Source organism: Echeneis naucrates, chromosome 13 (genome assembly GCF_900963305.1).
Source record: "Echeneis naucrates chromosome 13, fEcheNa1.1, whole genome shotgun sequence".
Taxonomy (NCBI): Eukaryota; Metazoa; Chordata; class Actinopteri; order Carangiformes; family Echeneidae; genus Echeneis; species Echeneis naucrates.
Window position 1 is genome coordinate 704754 of NC_042523.1, and position 22644 is coordinate 727397.

Genomic DNA, 22644 nt, shown 5'->3' on the forward strand with positions numbered 1-22644 from the left:
TGCGTCAAAAGGTTTCAAACTTGCAACCACAAGGGACCACGCTGACCCCTAGAGACCACAGAGCGACTGCCTTCTGCACCAGAAATGGACTTAAATGTGGACTGTTGAATATTCGATCATTATCATCAAAATCTCTACTAGTCAATGATCTCATAGCTGATCATCATATTGATTTATTTTGTATAACTGAAACGTGGCTGCAGCAGGATGAGTATGTTAGCATTAATGAAGCTCCACCCCCAACTCATGTTAACTTTCATATACCTCCTACCACAGGTTGAGGAGGGGGGGTGGCTGCAATATTTCAGTCAGGCCTATTAATCAACCCCATACCAAAATCTGGCTGCAGTTCTTTTGAAAGCCTCACTCTTAGTCTTTCCCACTCAGACTGGAAAGGTGAAAAACCAGTTCTGTTAGTTACAGTATACCGTCCACCTGGTCCGTACTCAGAATTCCTATCAGAGTTTTCTGAGTTTATATCAGAGTTAGTACTCAGCACAGATAAAATAATGATGATGGGAGACTTTAATATACATGTATCTAGAGTAAACAAAAGAAACTTGTGCGACAAAAAATGGACCAGACTCATTGACTAACTTCCTAACAACAAACTTTCACCTTGCCCTATGTCCCTACAGATAATATCTAACTAGCCCAGTGAGTAGTGATAGCTGACATGTCTTTGGGGTCATCAGGTGGGAACCTCCTTTCACCGGTGTTTCATCTAGTTAGAACCACAACACCTCCAGGAGGCTAAATAGTGATCACTGACATCCCAGAGTCACCCCCTAAAACCAGCCATTACTGCTTCTCACAAAAAGACAACTGTCTCACACAGCACTACTGTCAACTACTCTGACTCTCACCAACTGGATTTCTTCCTCTGCTTCTCCCTAGAGTCTGTCTATCTTAAGAGCTCCCCCTGCTGGGCCCCCAGCTACTATTACTTCTTCTAATCCAAATCCACTGACTGGATCTGACTGCCTCATCTGACATTTCCTTCACTATTTTCTTCACCCTCTGTCTCCTTCCTCCTAACTCCTTCAACAAAGCAACAGCAGATCTTGCTACAAACCCTCTACATCCTACTTCCACTGGACAAATCCTAACGTTCCATCCTCGCTGCTCAGCATCCTTACCTAGATACCTGAGCTTTTTCATTCATATGCTTCTTCAACTGAATCCTCCCACGGCACAGTCAGCTCTATGAAATATACTCTCATTCTACTTCTAGACCACAAAATTATATCAGGCCTTAGCTTTGTGCAGGCTATTTCCTGGGGAACAACAAGCTTTCCTCCTAAATCTACCTGCATCTCCCAGTCACTGGCATCCACTAAGCTGCCTTGCCTCCTTGCTATCTTATTAACTTTCCCTCCTTCTTGAACAAACTGAATTGCCACTCTCTTTGCCTTAGACCTCCTAAATTTCCCTGCCTCTGTATATCTTCAATGCCTGCAGCTAAGCTTTTTAAAACCTGGTTATGTCGCCACGTATATTGGCCTTGTGACAGACTAACCTTACAACCTGACAAGATGTGCTTTAGAGTTGCAGTACCTGAACACAACGAACATAGTGGGTCTCCATCTACCCAGAGTTTTAGGTTCTGGGGAGTTGGCAATACATCATATGTTGCCCCTATCAAAAATCTAATACTACTTTCCTCCATACTCCACAGCTCTTTCCAACTAAGCTTTTTCTTCTCTACACCTTCCCAGTTCAACCACTTTCCCTGCTTAGCCTGAGCCACTGCCCTCGCACCTCTTAATATTTCCTCCTGTCGACGAGCCTGCTCCACAACTAGCTTCCTCTTCTCTTTGGGACCTGCTCTACTCCACACCGGTTTGCCTGGGCCAAGCCCCAAGCCTCCCCGGCCTATCTGTACATTACCCACAATCTCTGTATGCCTAAGAGCTGCTTTTGCTTCCTGCCCTGCCATTCTTGGATTCCATTTTCTCCCCTTGGTTGGGTTTGGAACCACCTTACTAACTACCACATCTTTACTCCCAGATAACAGGAGCTCTGTCCTAACCTTAGTACATTTAAACTCCTCCACTAGACTAGATACTGGGAGCTGAAGTATGCCATTCCCATACAGTGCCACAGTGCTTAAACATCTCGGAGCACCGAGCCACTTCCTAATGTAAAAGCTTACTAGTCTTTCCATTTTCTCTGCAGCAGATATTGGAATCTCATATATGATAGTGGCCACATCAACCTGGGAAATAATCCAAACTGCAAACACCACAACTTCAACTTTCCTGATTTCTGTCCTGACTTATCTATTCTATCCAGTCCATCAGCAACATCCTTCCGGAACTGCACTGTTCCCTGTTCTCTGTCATGCAAATCTGCCTTGTACCACCTTCTTAGGCTCCTTACTGGTTTTTCCCTAATTAATGGAATTTCTTCTTTATCTATTACAAACTTTCGATCACTTAATCATCTATGTGATTATTCGCATGTGTACTGCATTTACCAACCATGTGTTCCTGAAGTCTGCGTCTCCCAGTTCGTCTCCTCTCTCTCCCTGTCCTCATCCTGCAGGTGACTCATCACCATCCCATGTTCCTGCAACACCTGCTGCTCCCATATCTTCATGAATTCCGTACTACAGCTCATCTCCATTAACTTCATGCAGCATCATGTTCCTGCCTACACCTGTTCTGAATATCACCCTCTCCTGCTCTCATTCTCACCCTACACTACACCCCCCCTGTTGCCTCTCTCCCTCTCTCTCTCTTTCTCTCCTACCACTTTCACCCCAACCAGTCGAGGCGGATGGCCGCCCCCCCGAGCCTGGTTCTGCCCGAGGTTTCTGCCTCTTAAATGAAGTTTTTCCTTGCCATTGTCGCCAAGTGCTTTCTCATCAGGGGATCTGTTGGGTCTCTTTAAATCATTTTATAAAGAGTTTGGTCTAGACCTGCTCTATATGCAAAGTGCCTTGATGTAACTTTGGTATGATTTGGCCTATACAAATAAATCTGATTTGATTTGACTGTTTGAATGGAATGTCATGCCAGTTGGGTTGTGCAACGCTCCAATGTTCCAACGCCTGCTGATCTTAGCTGGCTTGCAATGGGAGACCTGCCTTGTCTACTTGGATGACATCATCGTGCTGGGCAGAAATGTGTCTGAAATGTTGCAGTGACTTGACCAGGTTTTCAACAGGCTGTGCCAAGCTAACCTGAAGTTCAGGCCAACCAAGTGTTGCCTGTACCGCTGCCAGGTAGGCTATCTGGGCCACGTTGTTTCATAGGATAGTGTGATCAAAGACCTCATTAAAGTGCAAAAGGTGCAGGAATGGTCAACAACTACATCAGTCTAAGTGGTCCGCCAGTTCATTGGCCTAGCCTCTTATTGTCGAATGTTCATAAAAGACTTTGCTTCTGTAGCTAAGCCCCTCCATGCACTGACCAAGAAAATATGCCCGTTTCCAGTGGACTACAGACTACCAGATGGCATTCAACAACCTCAAGCAACTGCTGACCACCGCACCAGTCCTGGGCTACCCACTAGACCAGGGAAACATGATACTGGGCACTAATGCAAGTGATGCTGGTATTGGTGGAGTGCTGTTGCAGGTTCAGCAAGGCTGCAAGCTGTCCAAAACAGAACAGAACGACTGCACCACGTCACATTTCCAGCAGTACCTCCTGGGGCATCCTTTCACAGTGTGCACTGACCACAGTAGCCTCTGGTGGCTAACAAAGATAAAGGAGCCTGAAGGACAGCTTGTCACATGTCTTGAGAGACTGAGGGAATATGACTTTGAGATCGTCCACTGCCCTAGACAGCTGCACATCAATGCAGACAGGCTCTCCAGGAAGCCTTGTCCCCAGTCCTGCCCATTTAAGCTACCAAATCCAGTCTCTCAACCAGGTAACACTAACCATCAAACTATACAGTGTGAGCTGGACTCAATTGTCAACTAGGCAACACAGAGTCCAGTGGGGGTAAGTGGAGACCTGAATATAGACACAGACGCTCTTCTTGACTAGATCCAGCAAAGTGATACTGTTTTCTCGCTGGTCTCCGGAGGAGCTGAAACAGGCTCAGGATGCTGAGCCAGACATTGCGCAGGCCCCAATGGGAACTGTCAGAGTCGGAGCCCCCCTGGAGTGTGTTGCCTTGGATATTATCGGGCCACTGAATGAGACAGAGCACAAAAACTGTTAAGCGCTTGTAATACAGGACTACTTCACAAAGTGGGTGGAAGCTTTTTCCCTAGATGACCAGATGACAAGGCAGTGACTGTGGCTGAAGTGCTGCCCTCAGAGTGGGTGTGCCATTATGGTGCACCACAGACATTGCACAGTGACCAAGGCTGGAACTTTGAATCTGAAGTGTTGTAGAAATGTACACACTGTTTGGTACCCACAAAACACGCACCACACCCTTTAGGCCACAGTCTGATGGCCAAGTAGAGAGTTTCAACGCCACCCTACAAAATATTCTGGCTACAACAGCTAAAGATGTCACTGGGAGAGGGACACCATGATCCCCTACGCTGTCATGGCATACAGGGCAGCGAAACATAGTGTCACTGGTTTCACTCCCAACTTCATGATGTTCAGCCAAAAAGTGAGTGACTTGGTAACCAGTTTGCCCCTTCACCCCGATACAGCTCTTTCTGCTCTGGAGTATGTCCAAGACCTCCGTGAGCTGGCACATCAGACCGCCAGAGAAGCGCTTTCTGATTCTGTGAAAATGCAAAGACAAAATATGACAAGAACTGCTGCCGTACACAGTATAAAGTCAGATATGCTGTGTGGTACCTCATTAAAGGCACTCGGAACGTCAAGGAAACGTCAGGAAATTCCTTCCATCACATGGGTGTCCATTCTTTGGATGATCTTGTGTTTCACATCCAGAAAGGCCCTAGGACCAAAGTGAAAATAGTTTGCCATGATCGGCTGAAGCCATATTGCAGCCGCGAGCCACTGGACAACACCTGGGCTGTGGGGCAGGCTCAAGGCTGGACACCAACTGAACATTCAGGGAAGTCAGGGGTGGTGTGGTGCAGCCACTTCGTCATGGTCGTCGCACTTAAAGGAGAGGCCACCGCCGGCGGAGGCCTCCAGCCAAGTATGATGGTTGGGTGGCTCCAAAACTCCAAATTCATTGACTGTTTCCAGCTTAAAGGACAGATTTGTAGTGTTCCAAGAAGAAAGTTGTTTGGTAGTATTTGCTGCTATTCAGCACATTGTTAATATTGTTTATTTAAAAAAAAGAGTATTTTATGCTTTGTGAATGCATTAGTGTCGTCAAAAAAACAAAAAAAAAAACAGACTTTTAATGTCTATGAAGATTCTCATTCATCCAAGTCATAGATCTCTGTCTCAAAATTGACTCGTAGCCAACTGGACACGTATTTGTCTAAGAAGACATTAAGACGCTTCGTCTCTTATCCAAGGGGCTTCATCAGTTCATGTTGGTTGGTCTACTATCCGCACTAGTCTGACCAAGGCAGTAGAAAAGGACCCAGATATTTAGCCTCAGTGGGTGTGTGCCAAAAAGTACCTGTGAAAGTATTCAATTGGCCATTGTTGTGGTCACATGTGAATGACAGTTGTTGGGGTCAGGTGTACCCTGGTGAATGACGACCGTTGAGAGTCATCTGAGGTTAAGTTGTAAAATTCTCCTGGGTACAGATGAAAGCGCAATATTATAAATGGGGGATAGGTGGTGTCGCAGACACCCTCCCCTGTAAAGGGATGGTTTTTCCACTTTTACATGGATGTGTAAAATGATGCCTACGAATCAATTTTGAGACAGACCTTTAACATAGAGCCGTTAGTTACAGTATGCTCCTGGTTGCTTAGTTACTGTTTGTTATTATTATTAATGTTTTTTTTTCATGTTTGTAATGCTCTGCATTCATGTGTACACCCAAAAGGAAGGACTGCTACATGTTCGTTCTTGCACAGAGAAACACAAGTTTGTCCATTATGCACTCATTATGGACTGTGAATATGCTGGGTACATTGGGTCCTTTCAAAATGGACTTTTATGAAAAAAAGTGTGATGTATGTCATTGTGCTGGATTGGAATTACATTTGCGATTGCCATCCAGACTTGGGGTAGTGTTGCAAAAGTACGTGGTGTGTGCATGTGTGTGGGGTAGAGTGGGGGTGTGGCTGGAGTGTGAGGGCTGGCATGGGAGTGAGAAAGAGAGAGAGCGGGGTGGTAGAAGGTGTACACAGATGCGGCCAGGAGAGAGAGCTTAGCGTTTATCCAGTTATGGTGCTGTTGTTATCACGGTTGTTGGAAATAAATACAGTAAGCTCTAAGGATGTGTCAGTGTGTGGGTCACCGCCTGCTGCTTAAAGTTGAGGGAGTTAAACCCCAGAGGAAGAGTAACTTTGGCCCCTGGAGCAGACCCAAAGGCTCCCCTGTGAGCCAGACTTAGGTCTGGCTGCATCTGCAGGAAAAGGTTTAACATACATTCATTCATTTACGGGTCGTGGATGGTGCTGGAGCCAATCCAAAGTTGAAGGAAATTCTTGAGCATTACGTAAAACACACAAACATTTAAAATGTGAACCTAAAGCATTATGTAACAGGTTTCATCATTATGTCACTGGAAAACATGTGAGCTGTAGCACGTCATAGAAACAAACAACTGAAAACATATAATACCCAAAAGCATACTCAAAACATGTAACATGCACCGAGGATAAGAGGCAAATAAAGGAGGCCACTACCATGTAACCCAATCAGCAAAAACAGAAGAAGGTGTGGGGAGCCAGCACAGGGGCTTGCCCTATCAATGACCATTAAAAGGGGGTGAGGCGTCAAAGCCAAGCAAAATAAGAAACCTAAGAACGGCTAATTTGACCCACCAGTGACCAGGGGACGTCGTTGAAACGTCAGTTTATGTAAACGGGGGAACAGGAACCCTTTTTAAAAAAATCATAGCCAACAGAAATTTGCCATGGGTAAAAAAGAGTTGCAGGAGACTGGCTCTATTGGTGGCAGATTAAATCAGGAGACAAACGGACCAACAAGAAGGCAACTCTCATTGAGATGGCATTTTTTAAGAGAATGGGTTGTGGCCTGTGTTGAGATAATTGAGAAGGAGGGATCCAAGGGGTATATAAGTAAATTACTGACGAGATACTATTCAGTGTGCTTTTTCAGACCCCAGGGTCCGAACCACTCAGCTGTTTGTTCAAATACTTGCTGTATTTTGATTAAAGTGCAACCTCATAAGACTCTGAAGACTCTGAGATGTTTTTTCTCCTGAAATGTTGGAAGTACACTGCATTTGATTTTGGGGATTGGAAGGCTACGTTGGGCACCACTGCCAGATCTCCACTGGGCATTTGGGAACCACAACACCAAACTCAAATTTGGCACATCCTGGACAGTCGCCAATGCATCGCAGGGCCAACACAAAGACACAAACTGAGACGAACTACCATTCACACTCACTAATAACTACAGGAAATTTAGAACCACCATGTTTTTTGGAAGATGGGAGTACCCAAGGAAACCCATGCAGACACGGGGAGAACGTGCAAACTCAACCTTCTTATTGTGGGGAAAACGTATGTATCATTTTTGGTGCTTTCAGTGCTCAATTTAGTTTTTTAAATTTCTTACAGATTACATTAAATTATTTATTAATAATTAAATTATTTTACATTATTTTAAATATTCAAATACATTACACTAAATAAATTATAATTGGATTACACATGACATATTGTTATATTACTTTACATTACACAAAATGTTTTCATAAAATGATGTATTACAACATATTTCATCATGCACCATGTATTTCTGCAGCGTGGCAATGCTACTTTTATCAAATAGAAATATAAATTAATGTAATAAAACGTTGATGTGCAATTCCTTCTCTCCTCATTCTGTGCTGACTTGAGTGCCACCAATGCACAATTACCTGTGCATTTGTTGCCTGTGAGTTTGTAACCAAGGTGACAAACACATGCGTAGCTGCCCGGCGTGTTTTCACAATGACCATACCTGCAGGGTTTCAGCTGACATTCATCAATGTCTGAGGAAGAGAGAGAGAAAGAGATGATATGTATTTACCACATCAAACAACAAATGTGGCCACATGACTAACCAAAAGGAAACCAACATCACCTTGACAATCCGTCTGCTGGCTGCTGCTCCTGTATCCAGGTGGACACACACATCTGTAGCTTCCTATGGTGTTCTCACACTTCCCCACTGAACACACACCTGGCGACTGCACACACTCATTCACATCTGTACACAGGGACGACATTTTGATATCAGAGGTGAGGCGGGGCTTGGACTGGCTGAACAGTGCCCTGATATCTACCCTAACCTCAAAGCAATATGAAGTTCAAAATATGTATAAAACTACAGCCTAGAGGCTTTAAATACAAAGTTGTCATAAACAGAAACAAGTATGCAAAAAATAAACTTTTAATAAAACTCAAACTTTGTCAGTTCACTGTTCTTGTAGTTTCCTATTCTTACTTTTAAGTTCAGTGTTTCCTTAATGCTTTGACTGGTTGTAAAGCATGTAGCATAAAATTGTTGTTGTAAAATTATCACCCAATTCTGTGTTTCGCCTTGTTAGTCAACTTTACTCCAACGCATTACCACCAATTTTACACTTCATTTTTGGAATGTATGGTCAATAGACCTCCTTTACATAAAATTATACCTAATTTTTGAGTAAATATTCTGAATTATTTTGACAATAGTAAAACTCAGAGGCATATAAATGGATGGATTATCACAGACAGGTATATGTGAAAATGAAATGAAATCATTCCAAATGTTTGGACCACCACCCAGTGGTAGGTGGGTCAAATTGACCTGGGAATATCACACGAGGAGAGAAATTGAATAAAATATCCATCATTCTATGTAAGTAGTGATCATTACTTTTATTTTAAATTAGTGTAACAGAGGACCATATGTCATTTTTAGGCAGTTATATGGAAGAAAATCATATTTTGACGTAAAAGAAAAGTGAACAAGGGTCAATTTGAAACAAAGACCACAGAGGGGTGAACTATTAACATCTCAGCTCTCAGCTTCAGCAGACAATGTTTGAACAACCAACAACAGCCTCACAAGGACCTCCACCTGATCGAAAAGACCTCTGACTTCAGGCAGCATGCCTCTCAGGATGTTTACAGTTTCTGTGTTTGATATGTAGTTGTTCTTTGACTTGAACATGGCTAACTGCACATCCAACATCCTCTTGTTAATCTCTGGATACTGGTCCACAATGGCATCGCTTTTTCCAGTTACAAGCACATTCTCCAACTTTTGAAGAACTTCAAGGCTTGTTTGATGAAACCACTCTCTGAATTGCACATCTGCTGTGTGAAGTATCTGAAGTAATCAACAGAAGCTGCTGAGGCATGTGCTGCAGCTTCACCAGCTAGGTGTTTTGGTGGCCAGCGGATATCAGGCATTTCAGTTGGGTTGATGTTTAGTAAGGTGACTAGCTCTGTGGCACTGTCAAAGATCTGTCAGAATCTGCCCTTCTGTTCTGTTCTGTCTTGACATAATCTACTGCAGCCTGCATGCCTGCAATTGTGATGGTTTGCTTTTGCAAAGATTAGTTGCATTCCATTTCCTCAAGAACTTCCAAAGCAAGATGGAGTCCCAGCACTGTGTTCCCTTTCTGGAATCTGTCAAGGAAACCATATGCCTTCGTAACCAGTTGAAGCCATCTCCTCCAAACTGAATAACACTGCCTCATACTGTTTGAGGACTGAATGGACTGCTGCAAATCACACAGTCCACCGTGGTCATGTTCAGATTTGGCAATGTTGCAGAAGATGGTCTTGAACTTTTGCTGAAAGTCCAAACAGATGCCCCAATTCATGGACCCACTGCAGTGCATCACAGACGACAGGTGAGGCTGCACAAGTTGCCTGTGTTAGCAAATGAATACAGTGAGGACCACAGTGTCCGTACACTGCCAGTGGTTGTGCTTGTGTAAGAAGGCCTGTGCACCATTGATTTTCTGGACATATTTGCTGCTCCCTCATATGTCTGTCACTGGAGCCCATTGAGAGACAAATTCAGACGAAGCAGCACATCTTTGGCTACATTTGCTAGGTTTTGTCCTGTTGTGAGTGACACGTCATATAAACCAACAAATTCTTCACAAGGAATGAGGTTGTGGTAAATGTAGCGAAGACACATTAAGACACAGTAATGTCCTGTGTTCCATCAATAATGATGTATTGCACTGATTGTGATCTGATTACAGTGACTATATCTCTGACGATGGAGTTTGCCATGATGCTCAACATGTCATTTTGGGGCTTGTGTAATCATGAGCACATGAATTAAGCCACTCAAACAGTATGGGATCATCATCTGAGCTCAAGCTGAATAACTGTGAAAGATTTCTTTTCCTCTGCCTTGTCTGCTTAGGAATTACACACAGCTCGTGATCTTCATCAGGCATGACCTTGCCTTTTGCTGTGATGCTGCCAATGCACTAGAAAGCTGAGAATTAATTGGATTTGCATTTTGACAATGTGTAGTAACTGCAAGCTTATGAGACTACTGACCTGATAGGCCTACTGACTGATTTTTTTTTTTAAACAACAGACAGCAGAACTATGCTACAAAGTTCATTGAGAAAAACCTGGATCTGACCAGGTTAGGTTCATAGAGTCTGTTACTACGGTAACTAACCGAAAGCTAAAATTACCTCTCTCTGGGAAACGGGCTAGAGTTACCTCTCTTTCTCTGGTTTGAGTTACCTCCCTTTGTGAAATGGGAAACTCAGAGTTCCCCTCATTTCAGGGTTAACAGACTGAGTTTCTACTAAACCCTTTTTTTGAAACGGACCCCAGATAAATCAAGCTGACTACCTAAATGTCACCAGCCAGCAAGTGACCCATATCAGGAATCACACTGAGGGTGACGAGACCCTCCAGATACTGAAAACAGTAGTGCTACAGGGGTGGCCACAGCACAGAGAGGAAGCAATCAGAGAATATTGGTCAATCTGGGAGGAAAGCCAGTTATGTAGGAGGTGAAGCATGCTACAGACAGGCCAGAGATACACTGGACTGGCCGAAAATGCAAGATGAGTTTAAGGACTGTCCAAGCCAATGTTCAGCATGCAATGAATTCTTACATGAACAACAGCAATCGCCATGCCTTCTTCACTCAGATTGGCTATTATTAAAAAAATCACCTGGTTTTGTCGCCCAAGATTTGCATAAAATAGAACGCTTTTCAATTTTTTTCCCCACCCACCTTGCGAAGCGTGGCCCACTCACTTCCACTTGTCCTTCATCGCCACACCTGTGTTTTTGTCGCCCGTGTGACCAAGGGGTAATGGACTCCTAATATAGGGCTAGTGATTGATTTATTTTAAATGATTTTTTTAATAACAAACAGCAGAACTATGCTGCACCAAAACTCGCCTGCTGACTAAATGAATGAGGAAATCAAAAAAAGAGGAAAGAGGGCGGAGACAGAGAGAAACTAGAGGTTCACTGAGAAAAACCTGGTCCCGACCAGGTTAGGTTCTTAGAGTCTGTTACTACGGTAACTGCCTGAGAGCTTAAGTTACCTCTCTCTGGGAAACAGGGTAGAGTTACCCCTCTTTCAGTCTTCTCTTTCTGGCTATCATGACAAACACCCGTGTGCAAGTCCAGGTGCTGTTTACAACCAGATGGAGTGACAGTGGGGACAGCCAATCAATGAGCTTCAAAAAGAAACAGGCTTCAGCTTCAGTGTACATTTTCCGCTTGGTTCTAGTGCTTGACCCATCTCCATTTAACATTGTTTTTGGATGCTAAAAACTACAGGGGACCAAAAGTGTGTGATATTTCCTCCTGCCCCCCCCCCCCCCCCCGAAATTACATCCCTGGCTGGCTATTTCATAATGGACATTTCACCGTCTCTGCATTCAAAATTATCATTGTGCAGACATGCTCATATTCAGAGAACTTTTTGTTGACACTAAGCCGTTTATATATTCTATCAAGACATACCAAAACTGTAGTTGGCAGTGTAACGAGAAGCTCAAGTCCGCATTAGCCATTCAGAATCCCAAAAATGGGAAATTTTAGATGAAATTTTAGATGCCTAAAATTGTTTTTCTCAGTTTTTTTCCAAAATATCCACCCTGGCTGGAGTTTTTAGAATGAATTGTTGCCCCTGTTACTGACTGTGCCAGGGATGGGCTGGGGCTCTGTTGCTTGGCGAGGGGGGGCTTTGATCCAGGAGGTTGGTCTGCTTCACGACATGGTGGTTGGGCTGGGGTTGGTTGTGAGCCTTGCTATTGTGCGGTGGGCCCCCGGCTGGTGGTCTTACTGGGTCTAGGAGTGGCGGGCGCAGATGGCTTCGGCTCACCCCATTTGTGGGTGGGCCTGGGACTCTGGGATGTGCGGGGGGCACCCCCTTTTTTGGGGGGGTGGTGAACAGGATGATTTTGGGGGGCAGATCGGTCCGCAGTGGTGGGCTGGGCCTTGCCCAGTCTGGATGTGGGTTTCATCAGTCTTGCTGGTGCGTGGCAGGCCCCCGTGATGGGGGTCTGGCTGGGTCATTGGCTGGGGGGCTCCGTGCTCCTGGGCTTAGCCTGTGTGGGGTGTGGCCAACAGGCCTGGAGTCCTTTGTCTCCCCTGTCTCTCTGTGGGCTGCTCCCGTGTTTCCCCGTATGTTGCCTGGGGCTCCCTCTGTTCTGGAGGTTGTTGGGTGCCCTGGTGGCTTGGTCCTTACCTACCTGCTATCCCGGGCCGTGGGCATGTTGATCCGGCCCCCACATCAGCTACAGTCAGCTACCCACAGCATCCAATGACAAACCGTAGCATACACACACATACATTCGCATATACAAGGTGCACAACTGATATATATTGAAATAACATTAAACAAAATGAGAAATTTGCATGGAAAACCCTGCCACCAAAGCTCTTTCTGTTTACTCTGATATTGTTGTTGCTGTTGTTGTTATTCTTTTTGTGCGCCCCCCCTTCCCTATCCTGTTTCTTTTCTCTCTTTCTATCCACTCCTAAACCTCAGCTCGACCTATAAACCATTACCATTGCCAATAAAATTAAACGCAGTTAACCCGGCAGTGGGAGCGTTAGGGAGTTAGGCTCCTCCCTTGCAGGGTAAAACTGTTTCAGCACAACAAGACACCTGGAGCATTCATACTGCTCATACTACTTCATACTGTTCTACTGATGAACAGAACAGGTTTAAAAAAAAAAAAAGAAAATTAAAATCTTGGTCCTTCACATCTTTGAATTTGTAAATTAGACTTCAACACCTGAAGTGTTCAGAAGTAATTGCCATTCAACTGGGAACCAGAACCAAAATGTTCATCCATTGATATAATAATAATAATAAAAAAAATCAGTGAAACATCCAAAGAGTTAAATGTCTGAAAACTATAACTGTGTGTTTGTGTACATCACCTTGGCACTCTGTGCGCTGGGAGCTGACTTGGTATCCCTTTTCACACACACATGTGTGTTTCCCACCTGGCTGGTCCACACAGCGGCCACGACCACACACACCTGCTCTGCTTTCACACACACTTTGAACTGCTGCATGAACACACACACACAAATGAAGTTGTTTTAGTTCACAGACACTTTATGAAACAGATCTGCGTACAAGGTCCAGCTCACACATGCACACTAGAGCCAGGACTCACTCTGGACTCTGGTGGGTTTGTTCGTTGGGCCCATAGACAGGCGGTTCTGCAGAGGTAAGTCTGTGTGCCCAGGATTCTGTGGCTGGGCTAGAGCAGGGAGCATGTCTCCTTTCACTGGTGGCTGCTCTGGATGAAACACAGTGGAGGGACGACCTCCTGCTGAGAGCACGAAACACACATTTAACTCACACAACAGAAACATAGAACAACAGCTGATTTCAGAGCCTCTGTTACCTTCACTTCCAGTGGATGGAGGCTGAGGTCTTGGTTGTGTTGTGAAGGATGGAGCAGATTCAGGCTGGCTCTGCTGGGTCAGAGTTCTACCTGTAGTCTGGGATTTGTTCTGGGTGATTGTGCTGCCGGTGTTGGGCTTTACTGGCCTGGTGGAGGGGGAGCCAGAGGCCAGGCGGCTCTGTGGCTGGGACGGAGGTGGAATCGGTCTGGTGTGGAACCTGCTGGTACCAAGTGAACCAGCACTGGAGCCAACACCTGAAATACAGTAATATGAATTACTTGCTTCCAGAGGAAGAAGACTTGTGCTGCTACTTCATCCAGAATCAGGACCTGAGAAGGGTTGGACAGACAGAGAATTGATGCAGGGATCCTGGCTAACCAGTTTACATTTGACCTCAGGAACACAGTCAAGCATTTTCTCAGTAAAACCCCAATTAAGACCTGATCCTATCCTGTGCAAGCAATGATTGGTAATCTGTGCACATATGTGTGATTAAGGTCATGGCATCAAAATGTCACACCAGACAGATACCCAGATACCCCCCCTGAGCCTGGTTCTGCTCGAGGTTTCTGCCTCTTTTCCTTGCCACTGTCACCAAGTGCTTGCTCATCGGGGGATCTGTTGGGTCTCTTTAAATACATTTATAAAGAGTTTGGTCTAGACCTGCTCTATATGTAAAGTGCCTTGATGTAACTTTGTTATGATTTGGCGCGATACAAATAAATCTGATTTGATTTGTGGTCCCTGTGTATAAGACACACTTTTTACAACAGCTACATTGGGCTTTTATATAAAGCATCTGGTTCAGATTCCTCCATTACTGATCGCATTGTATTCAATAGTCACTGACTTTTTTGAGTTACTGGTATATTTTAAAACACAAATATACATTGAGGCCAGTTGCAGAAAGCATCAAAAGTTTCTACTGAGGGAGTCATGTAAGGTTGCTACCAGAATTTAATCCTATGGTTTCCTGAGTTATGAAAAAAGATAAGATATCTACAGCAGTAAAATTCAGCAGAATCTGTGAAGACCATTTGTTTGCTGGTATTAACATTTGGAATATAGGTCCTGCTTTCAGCTGCAAATTTGATACTTTTTTGAACTTCTTATGTCCTTGTGGGTAGGTAGAAACATTAAACCAATGTGCTGCTTTCATCCTGCTTTTGTTTTAGAACCCAGAGCCACAATGGGCTCTAAAGGTCACAGAAAACACCTTGTGCTATGTGCTCATTCTCCTCATTTAAAACCATAAACTCACCACACTACAGTAAAAATACAATCTGGGGTTCCTCTAGAGTTTTTCCTTTGTTTGGTTGCAACATCTTCTGTGCAACAACTTCACTGACTTTAAGTGACTGGTGACGTACAAGACTAAAATAATGAGAAAATAACTTCAGTTAAAATTTTAAGGAAAACTTAAGGACAAGACTTAAGAACTCCAGGAAATCAAAACAATTACAGAAAGCACCTATCAATTATAACTTAAGGTTCTTCGTGCAAATTGGTGCGAGATGTGATACCAAAAAACGAAGATATGTGGTCATAAGAACTGTATGTTTCATGCAAGCCTATTGTAGCTACCCTGGTTATCCCGGTTCGCCTGGCTGTTGTCAGTTAAAAGTGTGGCCCTCGGCCCCTCCAGCTGGTCATTGACTCTCTGGTGGAACTGCAGGGCTGAGGCGGAGTAGTGATAGCCAGGACCAGCTGGACAGATCTCCTTAAAAGCCACTGCAGGAGGCAACAGAACGAGAAGTGAAGAAACATCTCATTTAACACAGATACAGTCATCATCCAAGATAAAGAGACAGATACAACCTGGTTTGCTATCTCTTGCAAACAGTAGTAAATGACCAGTTTGCTACAGAATAAATTAATTAGTTGTACAATTCGTCAATTGCCAGTTTACCAACCTGAGCCAAAGTAAGGACACCTCTCGCAATCAGGTCCCCAGGCTTTGCCAACACGGCTGCAGCAGCAGATCTGTTTAGTGATGTTCCTGAGGATGGGCAAGGAGCAGGAGGACGGACCCTGACCAGAGCCTAGGACCCGGTGACACTGACCCTTCTCCTCTGATATCACAGTCTGGGCTGGGGAGAACACACAGAAGACAGGACACTTGATAAAAAGAAACCTTGGGAGCCAAACCAACTGGGAGCCAAGAGATCAGCAGAGCGTGGAATGGAAATAAGTACATGCTGTTCTCAGATCCATTCAGGCTGAAACCATCAGAGACAAACACAACAGATGCAAAGTACAGTCAACACAGATCGGGCAAACTTAGACATTTCCAGTGGAGTGAATTGGGTAAAACACACATACGACTTGTTAACTCTTCACACACTAAAGGTGTTATGTGCCTCTTAACCCTCTTCTCAGAGTTTAATGTGATCTTCAACCAAGCATTACAAAAAAAAAAATTGGATTTGGTGAAACTACAGAACTTTTGCTAACCTGCAACCATCATGACCATAACTGACAAGATGAACAGGAACATCTGGGGTGGTACTCATGGATCCTCATTACTGAATGACTATACTGGTGAAAAATCAGGGAGCCCCTAATTTTTTTCACTAAAACAACCCCAAAAGAAATGCAAAATTATCACAATGTGGCAAGAAACAACCAGAAAGACACAAACTGACCACAAAGAGGTCATAACAAAATAACAACACATCAACAAAATGAGGCTAAAAATGATCATACTCATACAAAAAAGAAAGAAAGACACAATATCAGCAGACTCAAAACAACTACAAAGAGACCAAACACAACCCACAAAGATTCAGTCTGAGGACCTTTCTCTCACATAGGATTGGGGGCCTCTTGCGTCTCTTAATCCAAGATCATAATCTATTCACAGTAGAAGTAAGAGGGCGAGAGGGCGAGAGTATCAGCTACTGGTCAGCTACAGAAACCTAAAAGTGTATCACCTTGCTATGCCTTTCACTTCATTCTGACTTAAAAATGCAGTTTTGCTGCAGTTAGTTGCTTGAATACTTTGACTGGTTTTAAATCTATGAAAATTTTGATTAATCCTGTAATTGAAATAGAGATTGGAATGAACATAAAGAAAAATCCACATTAATCAGTCGAGTCAGGGACCTATCAACTCTGCAGATCCAATTTGTAGTAATGTGTCTAAACATGCAACAATTTTGCATTCAAATTTGAAAAACTGATCATTTCAGTGGTGGTCTCATCTATTTTCTTAGGGTGATGTTAGTGACTGAGGCTGAAAAATACTTAACACCTTCAATAGAGACTGGGCATAAGAAAAAACAGCGACATCTCAGCCTACTGTCCTCATGTGTAACTACACCCAGCAGTGATGTCACAGTACACCCACACACTCTCCAGTACAAGGAGTTAAAGCACTCAAGTCCGAACATTGAAAAAATTTTTTCAACATAACAAACAAGATAGACAGACACATTCACTGAGACAAAAGACAACACAGCTGACGACAAACTCAGTCAAAACTACTGGAGACACATAAGTTTAATTTGAATGTGACCAGGACTGTTTCTGATCCCAAGTCAATTTATAGACAGGTTTCAATTGTTTAGTTTATATCTGGTATTATTTCATTTACACAAAAGGCCTCTCTTCATTCTTCTAACCTGGAACACATAACACAATTTCATGGAAACCCAGTGTTGCATAACTTACACTTTAAACAACATAGAGAGGGAGCAGTTTAACAAACACATTTAGAATCATGCGTGTTCCTACAATATCTACAACTCTGGTCACATCAGGTTTAAAAAAGGTTGTCAACTCAATACTGTATCTGTTTCCAAGGAAAAGTCAAACTGTAATATATCACAGTTAATAATAATAATATTCCATAAGATGACCTTTGACGTATTAACTTCTGTTGCTGACTGAGCTGATCTTTGAGAAAAGAAGAATTTTACGTAACTTAGCATCTGATTTGTTTAAAACAAAGTGTAAATGTGTGACAGTTTTATTGGTAGTTGAAGTCAGGCAACCAAAAGCAGCTGGAAAACATAGAATTTTTACACTGCGTTCTTCTGTGCAACACAAAACTATCCCACTTCACTACCTAGAAAAAAACCCTAAATGGGCAGATCTAGCAGCAAGTATTCATATAGTGTCTGTAAGAAAAACACACACACACACACACACACACAGGCGCGCATGCACCTCCATAGCAAGTACAGTTAGTTTTGAAAGCAACGCAGTGAATCCGACTATATAAACCAGTGTTAAGCTTTGATTCATTCAGGTTACCAAGCAGACCAGCATCCTGCAGCAGATCCACAACTCCAACTCCTCCTCCTCCTCAGTGAATGCCAGTCAGAATAAACAGATCAGCAGTCAGGCTTTGCAGAAACCATCTGAGCAGAGAGAGTTTAACTGACTTTTCACAGAGCAAAGAACCCACTCACTACATTTAACTCTGCAGAGGGGTATTTCTTCTTCTGTTGACTCTGACACCCTATCCACTTTAGGTGCCATGTGTTGTCGAGCTGCTTTATGGACAATTATTAATGACTGATGAATGAATTAATGACTGTGCACTAGAAACACTCTAAATGTTGGAGCATGAACTGAAAAGAAAGAACTGAATGTTTCCTTATTTTCCTTCCACATGTTTTTCCACATAAGTCTATCAAACATCTTGGTATCTTGGTGTCAGTGGAAAAACATAGGAAGACTATAAGACTGCACAGTACAGGTGTATAGTGCACAATGCTGCACTAATACTATTTTGTCGGTGAAGAGGATTCATTTTCTTAATGACAATAAGCTCAGAAGGATTCAAGTCCTGATCTGGAGTCTGCATTATTCCATATTGAATTCCCAAGCAGACAGAAGCATGTTTGTGTGTGTGCATGTGTTTGTGTGTGTGTGTGCACGTTACTTACAGATGCAGATCCCATGTGATGCGTCAAGGATGAACCCCGCCCTACACACACAGCTATAGCTCCCCCTGGTGTTCACACAGATCCCATTCTCACACAGCTCCAGCTGGAGGCACTCATTTACATCTACACACATTTACACACACACACAATCGCCAACTGTATGAAAGAAAAATCTTCATGAAGGCACACTTTTTATTTGATTCAATGTTTTGTTCACAAACAGCACTGCTTCATGAATAAAATTAAAGTTACGAATGTAACTAACTAACTAACTAGAATTAGACAGTATGAAATACCTGGATAAGCATCACATGCATGCACAAATCGATACATAACACCGACAAAGTCACTTGACCTGGGTGACGCAAGCAACCTAATAAAGGGGGCTGGCACCCAGCGATCTCCTACAGAATCTTCTTGTCAAGATTTGGAATGACAATGAACTCTGGCTGTCATCCAGAATTCATAGAACCTTAGTTACATTCATGACTCTTGGTCTATTTTATTCCTCCTGACCGCCAGAGACGGTCTGGCAGAAATCCTCTTAGGGAGGAAAGAGGGGTTGGGCCACATGGTAACCCCCTATCAGATTTCAACTGCAGTCAGATTTTCAAAGGTCTTTGGTAATGGATAGGGATTGAAGCTCACCAACCTGCTTAGCAGATGCAACAGCCAGAAGAAAGGCAGTCTTACCAGACAGCCATCTGAGGTCAGCCTATTCCAGGGGCTCAAATGGAGGAGAACACAAGGCTTCTTGGATGACAGGCAAATCCCATGATGGCACCCGAACAGCATGTAGAGGCCACAATCGGCGAGCACCCTTCAAAAACTGCTCGCCAGAGCATGTGACCCTGTAGCTTGACCGTCCACAAAAGCATGTCGAGCTGAGATAGCAGCAACATACACCTTTATGGTGGAGACAGACAGCCCTTTGTCAAATAACATCTGCAGATATTTGAGCAGTACAGGTACAGAGTGAAGCACTGGGTCCACATTCTGAGCCCCACACCAACCAGAGGTTCCACCTGTTAGCGTACAGCATCCTAGTCAAGGATGCACAAGCATTGATTATGTCCTGGACAACAGCCTGATCACAAGAATCACAAGAGCCTGGCCCTTCAGGGGCCAAATATGCAACTGAAACGGCCAAATGCTCCCCCCTACTGTGACAAGAGATCCTGTCTCAGTGGGAGAGGCCAAGGCACTCCATTCAGGAGCTGACGGATTAGGGGAAACCATATCCTCCTGGGCCAGTAGGGAGCCACCAGCAAGACTGTGTGTGTGTGCATCTGTCTATCCTGCGAAGTGTCAACATGATTTTCATGGAGGAAAGGCAGGCTGAAGCCTCTCTGTCCAGGAGTTTGCCAGAGCATCCTGCCCCAACGGCCCAGTTGGTCCCGAGAGGCAAAACCACAGCTGGTACGTGTAGGCGTCTCAGAAGCAAACAGGTCGACATCTGCCGTACCTCTCCCAAATCATCTGAACCACCGCTGTGTTCAGTCTCCACTCCCCCAGATGGAGCTTTTCACGAGAAAGCATGTGTGCAGCCATGTTCTGCACCTGGCAAATGCATTTCCCTGAGACTTGCGAGGCGAGGTGAGGCCCATAGAAGGAGCCGCTGACCCTCCCATAGGGAGTGACTGAATCTTGTCCCTCCTTGATGCTTCACATGATAAACTGTCAAAGTGTTGTCTGATCGAACAAGGACATGTCTTCCTTCCAAGAAAGGGACAAAGTGCCTGAGGGCTTAGTGCACTGCACGCAGCTCTAATGCATTTATGTGCTCAGACTTCTGCTGATGACTCCAGGTTCTAGACTCCTGACTGTCCTGTGGTTCCACACAGCTCCCCAGCCCAAGAGGGAGGAGTCTGTCGCCACCACCTCCCGGTGGTAGGGAAGGGAGCCCAAGGGAACGCTGCTGGAGAGATAAGCTTCGGGACAAGAAAATAAGTCAAATAGTACCCTCTTGATTGGTCTGAACTTTTTACACATTCAATGGTGCCCTTCTTCAGAAGCACTGAAATCTCCCACTTTAGAGCCAAAGACCTTTGGGGGTCTTAGACGACAGTCACAGTCTGTTACAATACAATTTGAAAGAGAAACTTACCTCCAGCTGGAAAGGTTACGTAGCAGGAGAGCGAGAAAACACTTGACAACGAATCCAATTAAATCAGCAACAGTGGCAATGTAAGGCCAGCAATGTAGCAGCGGGTGAGAAACCCCCAGCTACAATTACAGTAAAACACCAGCAGTGTAGCAGTAGTGCGAGGAAACCCTCAGCTACGGATCATATCGAACAGGCACCTGTAGCACCGTAAAGCTTGATGTAGGAACAGAGCGGGAAACAGAGCATCAGACCAGCATGTGCACCACATTACAGATGCAGCAACAGAGTGAGAAACACTTGGTTACAAATTAAATCAAGCTAGTGAGTTAGTGTTTTGTAGCTAATTACTGTTACAGCTGTAAGAGGTGAAAACACCTCCACAAGGCCAGTCAGCAAATGCAGTCAAACAGTAATGAACCCAAGCTGAGCGTAGGCTTGGGATGAAGCATGCCAGCCAGCGAAGAACTAACAAGCTACATACCTGTTGCAGTCTGAGCTGGTCGGGTATGCATGGCAGGGATGAGCGCAAGCCCTGGAGGACGAAATTCATAGCTCTAACCACAACTGAAAAAAGTTGTGTGATTTTACAGGTTGTCCTTACATTGCTTGCGGCCTACGCCAGTAGCCTCAAAACCAACCTGTGCACAAAGGCAAGAAGATGAAAAGGAGATGAACGCTGGGTGCCAGCCCCCTTTATTAGGTTACTTGTGTCACCCAGGACAAGTGACTTTGTTGGCATTATGTCTCGATGTGTACATGCGTGTGATGCTTATCCACATTTTTCATACCATCTCTGGTGGTCAAGAGGAATGAAATAGGACTGCAGTTTAGTTTCTGAAAATGACAGGAGAATTAAAAAAAAAAAATATATATATATATATTTATATATAAATATATATATATATATATATATATGCATGTGCCCATCATGTAGCATCTGTAGAGGGGGATTGACTCCATCTGTCCTCTGATTTCAAAAAAGCAGAAAGTAAGATTCACCTTTTTGTGTGTGGTCCTTTGTGTTTTCACATCAGGAGGTGTAACGTACTGAGACATTGCTATGTGTGTCTGCTCTGTAAGAAAATCTTTTCAATCACTTATTTGGGAACAAATGAGGACATTCAATTGCTCATTGATGTATATGTGAAAATAAGATACACTCAGACGCTGACAACATCAGTGTAACATTAAGACACCTTAAGCATCTACGGTTTCTATCAAGTTCAGAATTTGTAACAGAAGCTGTGTCCCAACTCATGGGCCGCATGCTTCAGAGGATGTTGTCTAGGCAGGTCAGGTCTGTCATGGCCATTGTAGACCAAGAAGGCCAAAGCAAAATTCAGTGGTCTGTGCACCACATGCTGTTCCTGCACTTCATCCCCAAGCATGGTTCCTGCTGCCGAGCAACAGTGACAACTTTTTTCTTCCCACAAAAACTTTATGTTTTAAAGCCCTTTGTTTTAACCATTAGCTGAAAGGTTGAATGGCTCTTTGTTGGTGTCGTTTGCTATCATATTTTTTTCGCTGCGAGTTTGCAATGAATCCTAGGATAGGACAGCCACATTTCAAGAAACCTTTGAAAGTGGACAGTTAAGTTGCTGCCATTTTGAAAATGTAGGCTCTCAAGGATATGGCCCCTGTACTGGGACACAGTTATTTGGTTTTGCTTGCACAAGTGTCCTGATTCTGATTGTAGCATCACACTGTGGTCCCAGTACTCTGACAGAAAGCAGGAAACAGATTATGCAGT

At 44.0% G+C, this 22644-nt stretch overlaps 1 protein-coding gene across 1 annotated transcript in view; it reads right to left on the bottom strand.

Moving 5' to 3' along the window:
• ltbp4 (latent transforming growth factor beta binding protein 4) overlaps positions 1–22644 on the bottom strand; it is an 82455-nt gene that overhangs the window by 39687 nt on the left and 20124 nt on the right. Inside the window, exons 7-14 of the mRNA XM_029516793.1 lie at positions 18788–18910; positions 15806–15982; positions 15477–15623; positions 13892–14146; positions 13658–13813; positions 13416–13547; positions 8119–8244; positions 7913–8026 (exon numbers count right to left, since the gene is read on the bottom strand). Coding sequence (XP_029372653.1) covers positions 7913–8026; positions 8119–8244; positions 13416–13547; positions 13658–13813; positions 13892–14146; positions 15477–15623; positions 15806–15982; positions 18788–18910 — 1230 coding nt within the window. The remainder of the gene's footprint in view (positions 1–7912; positions 8027–8118; positions 8245–13415; positions 13548–13657; positions 13814–13891; positions 14147–15476; positions 15624–15805; positions 15983–18787; positions 18911–22644) is intronic.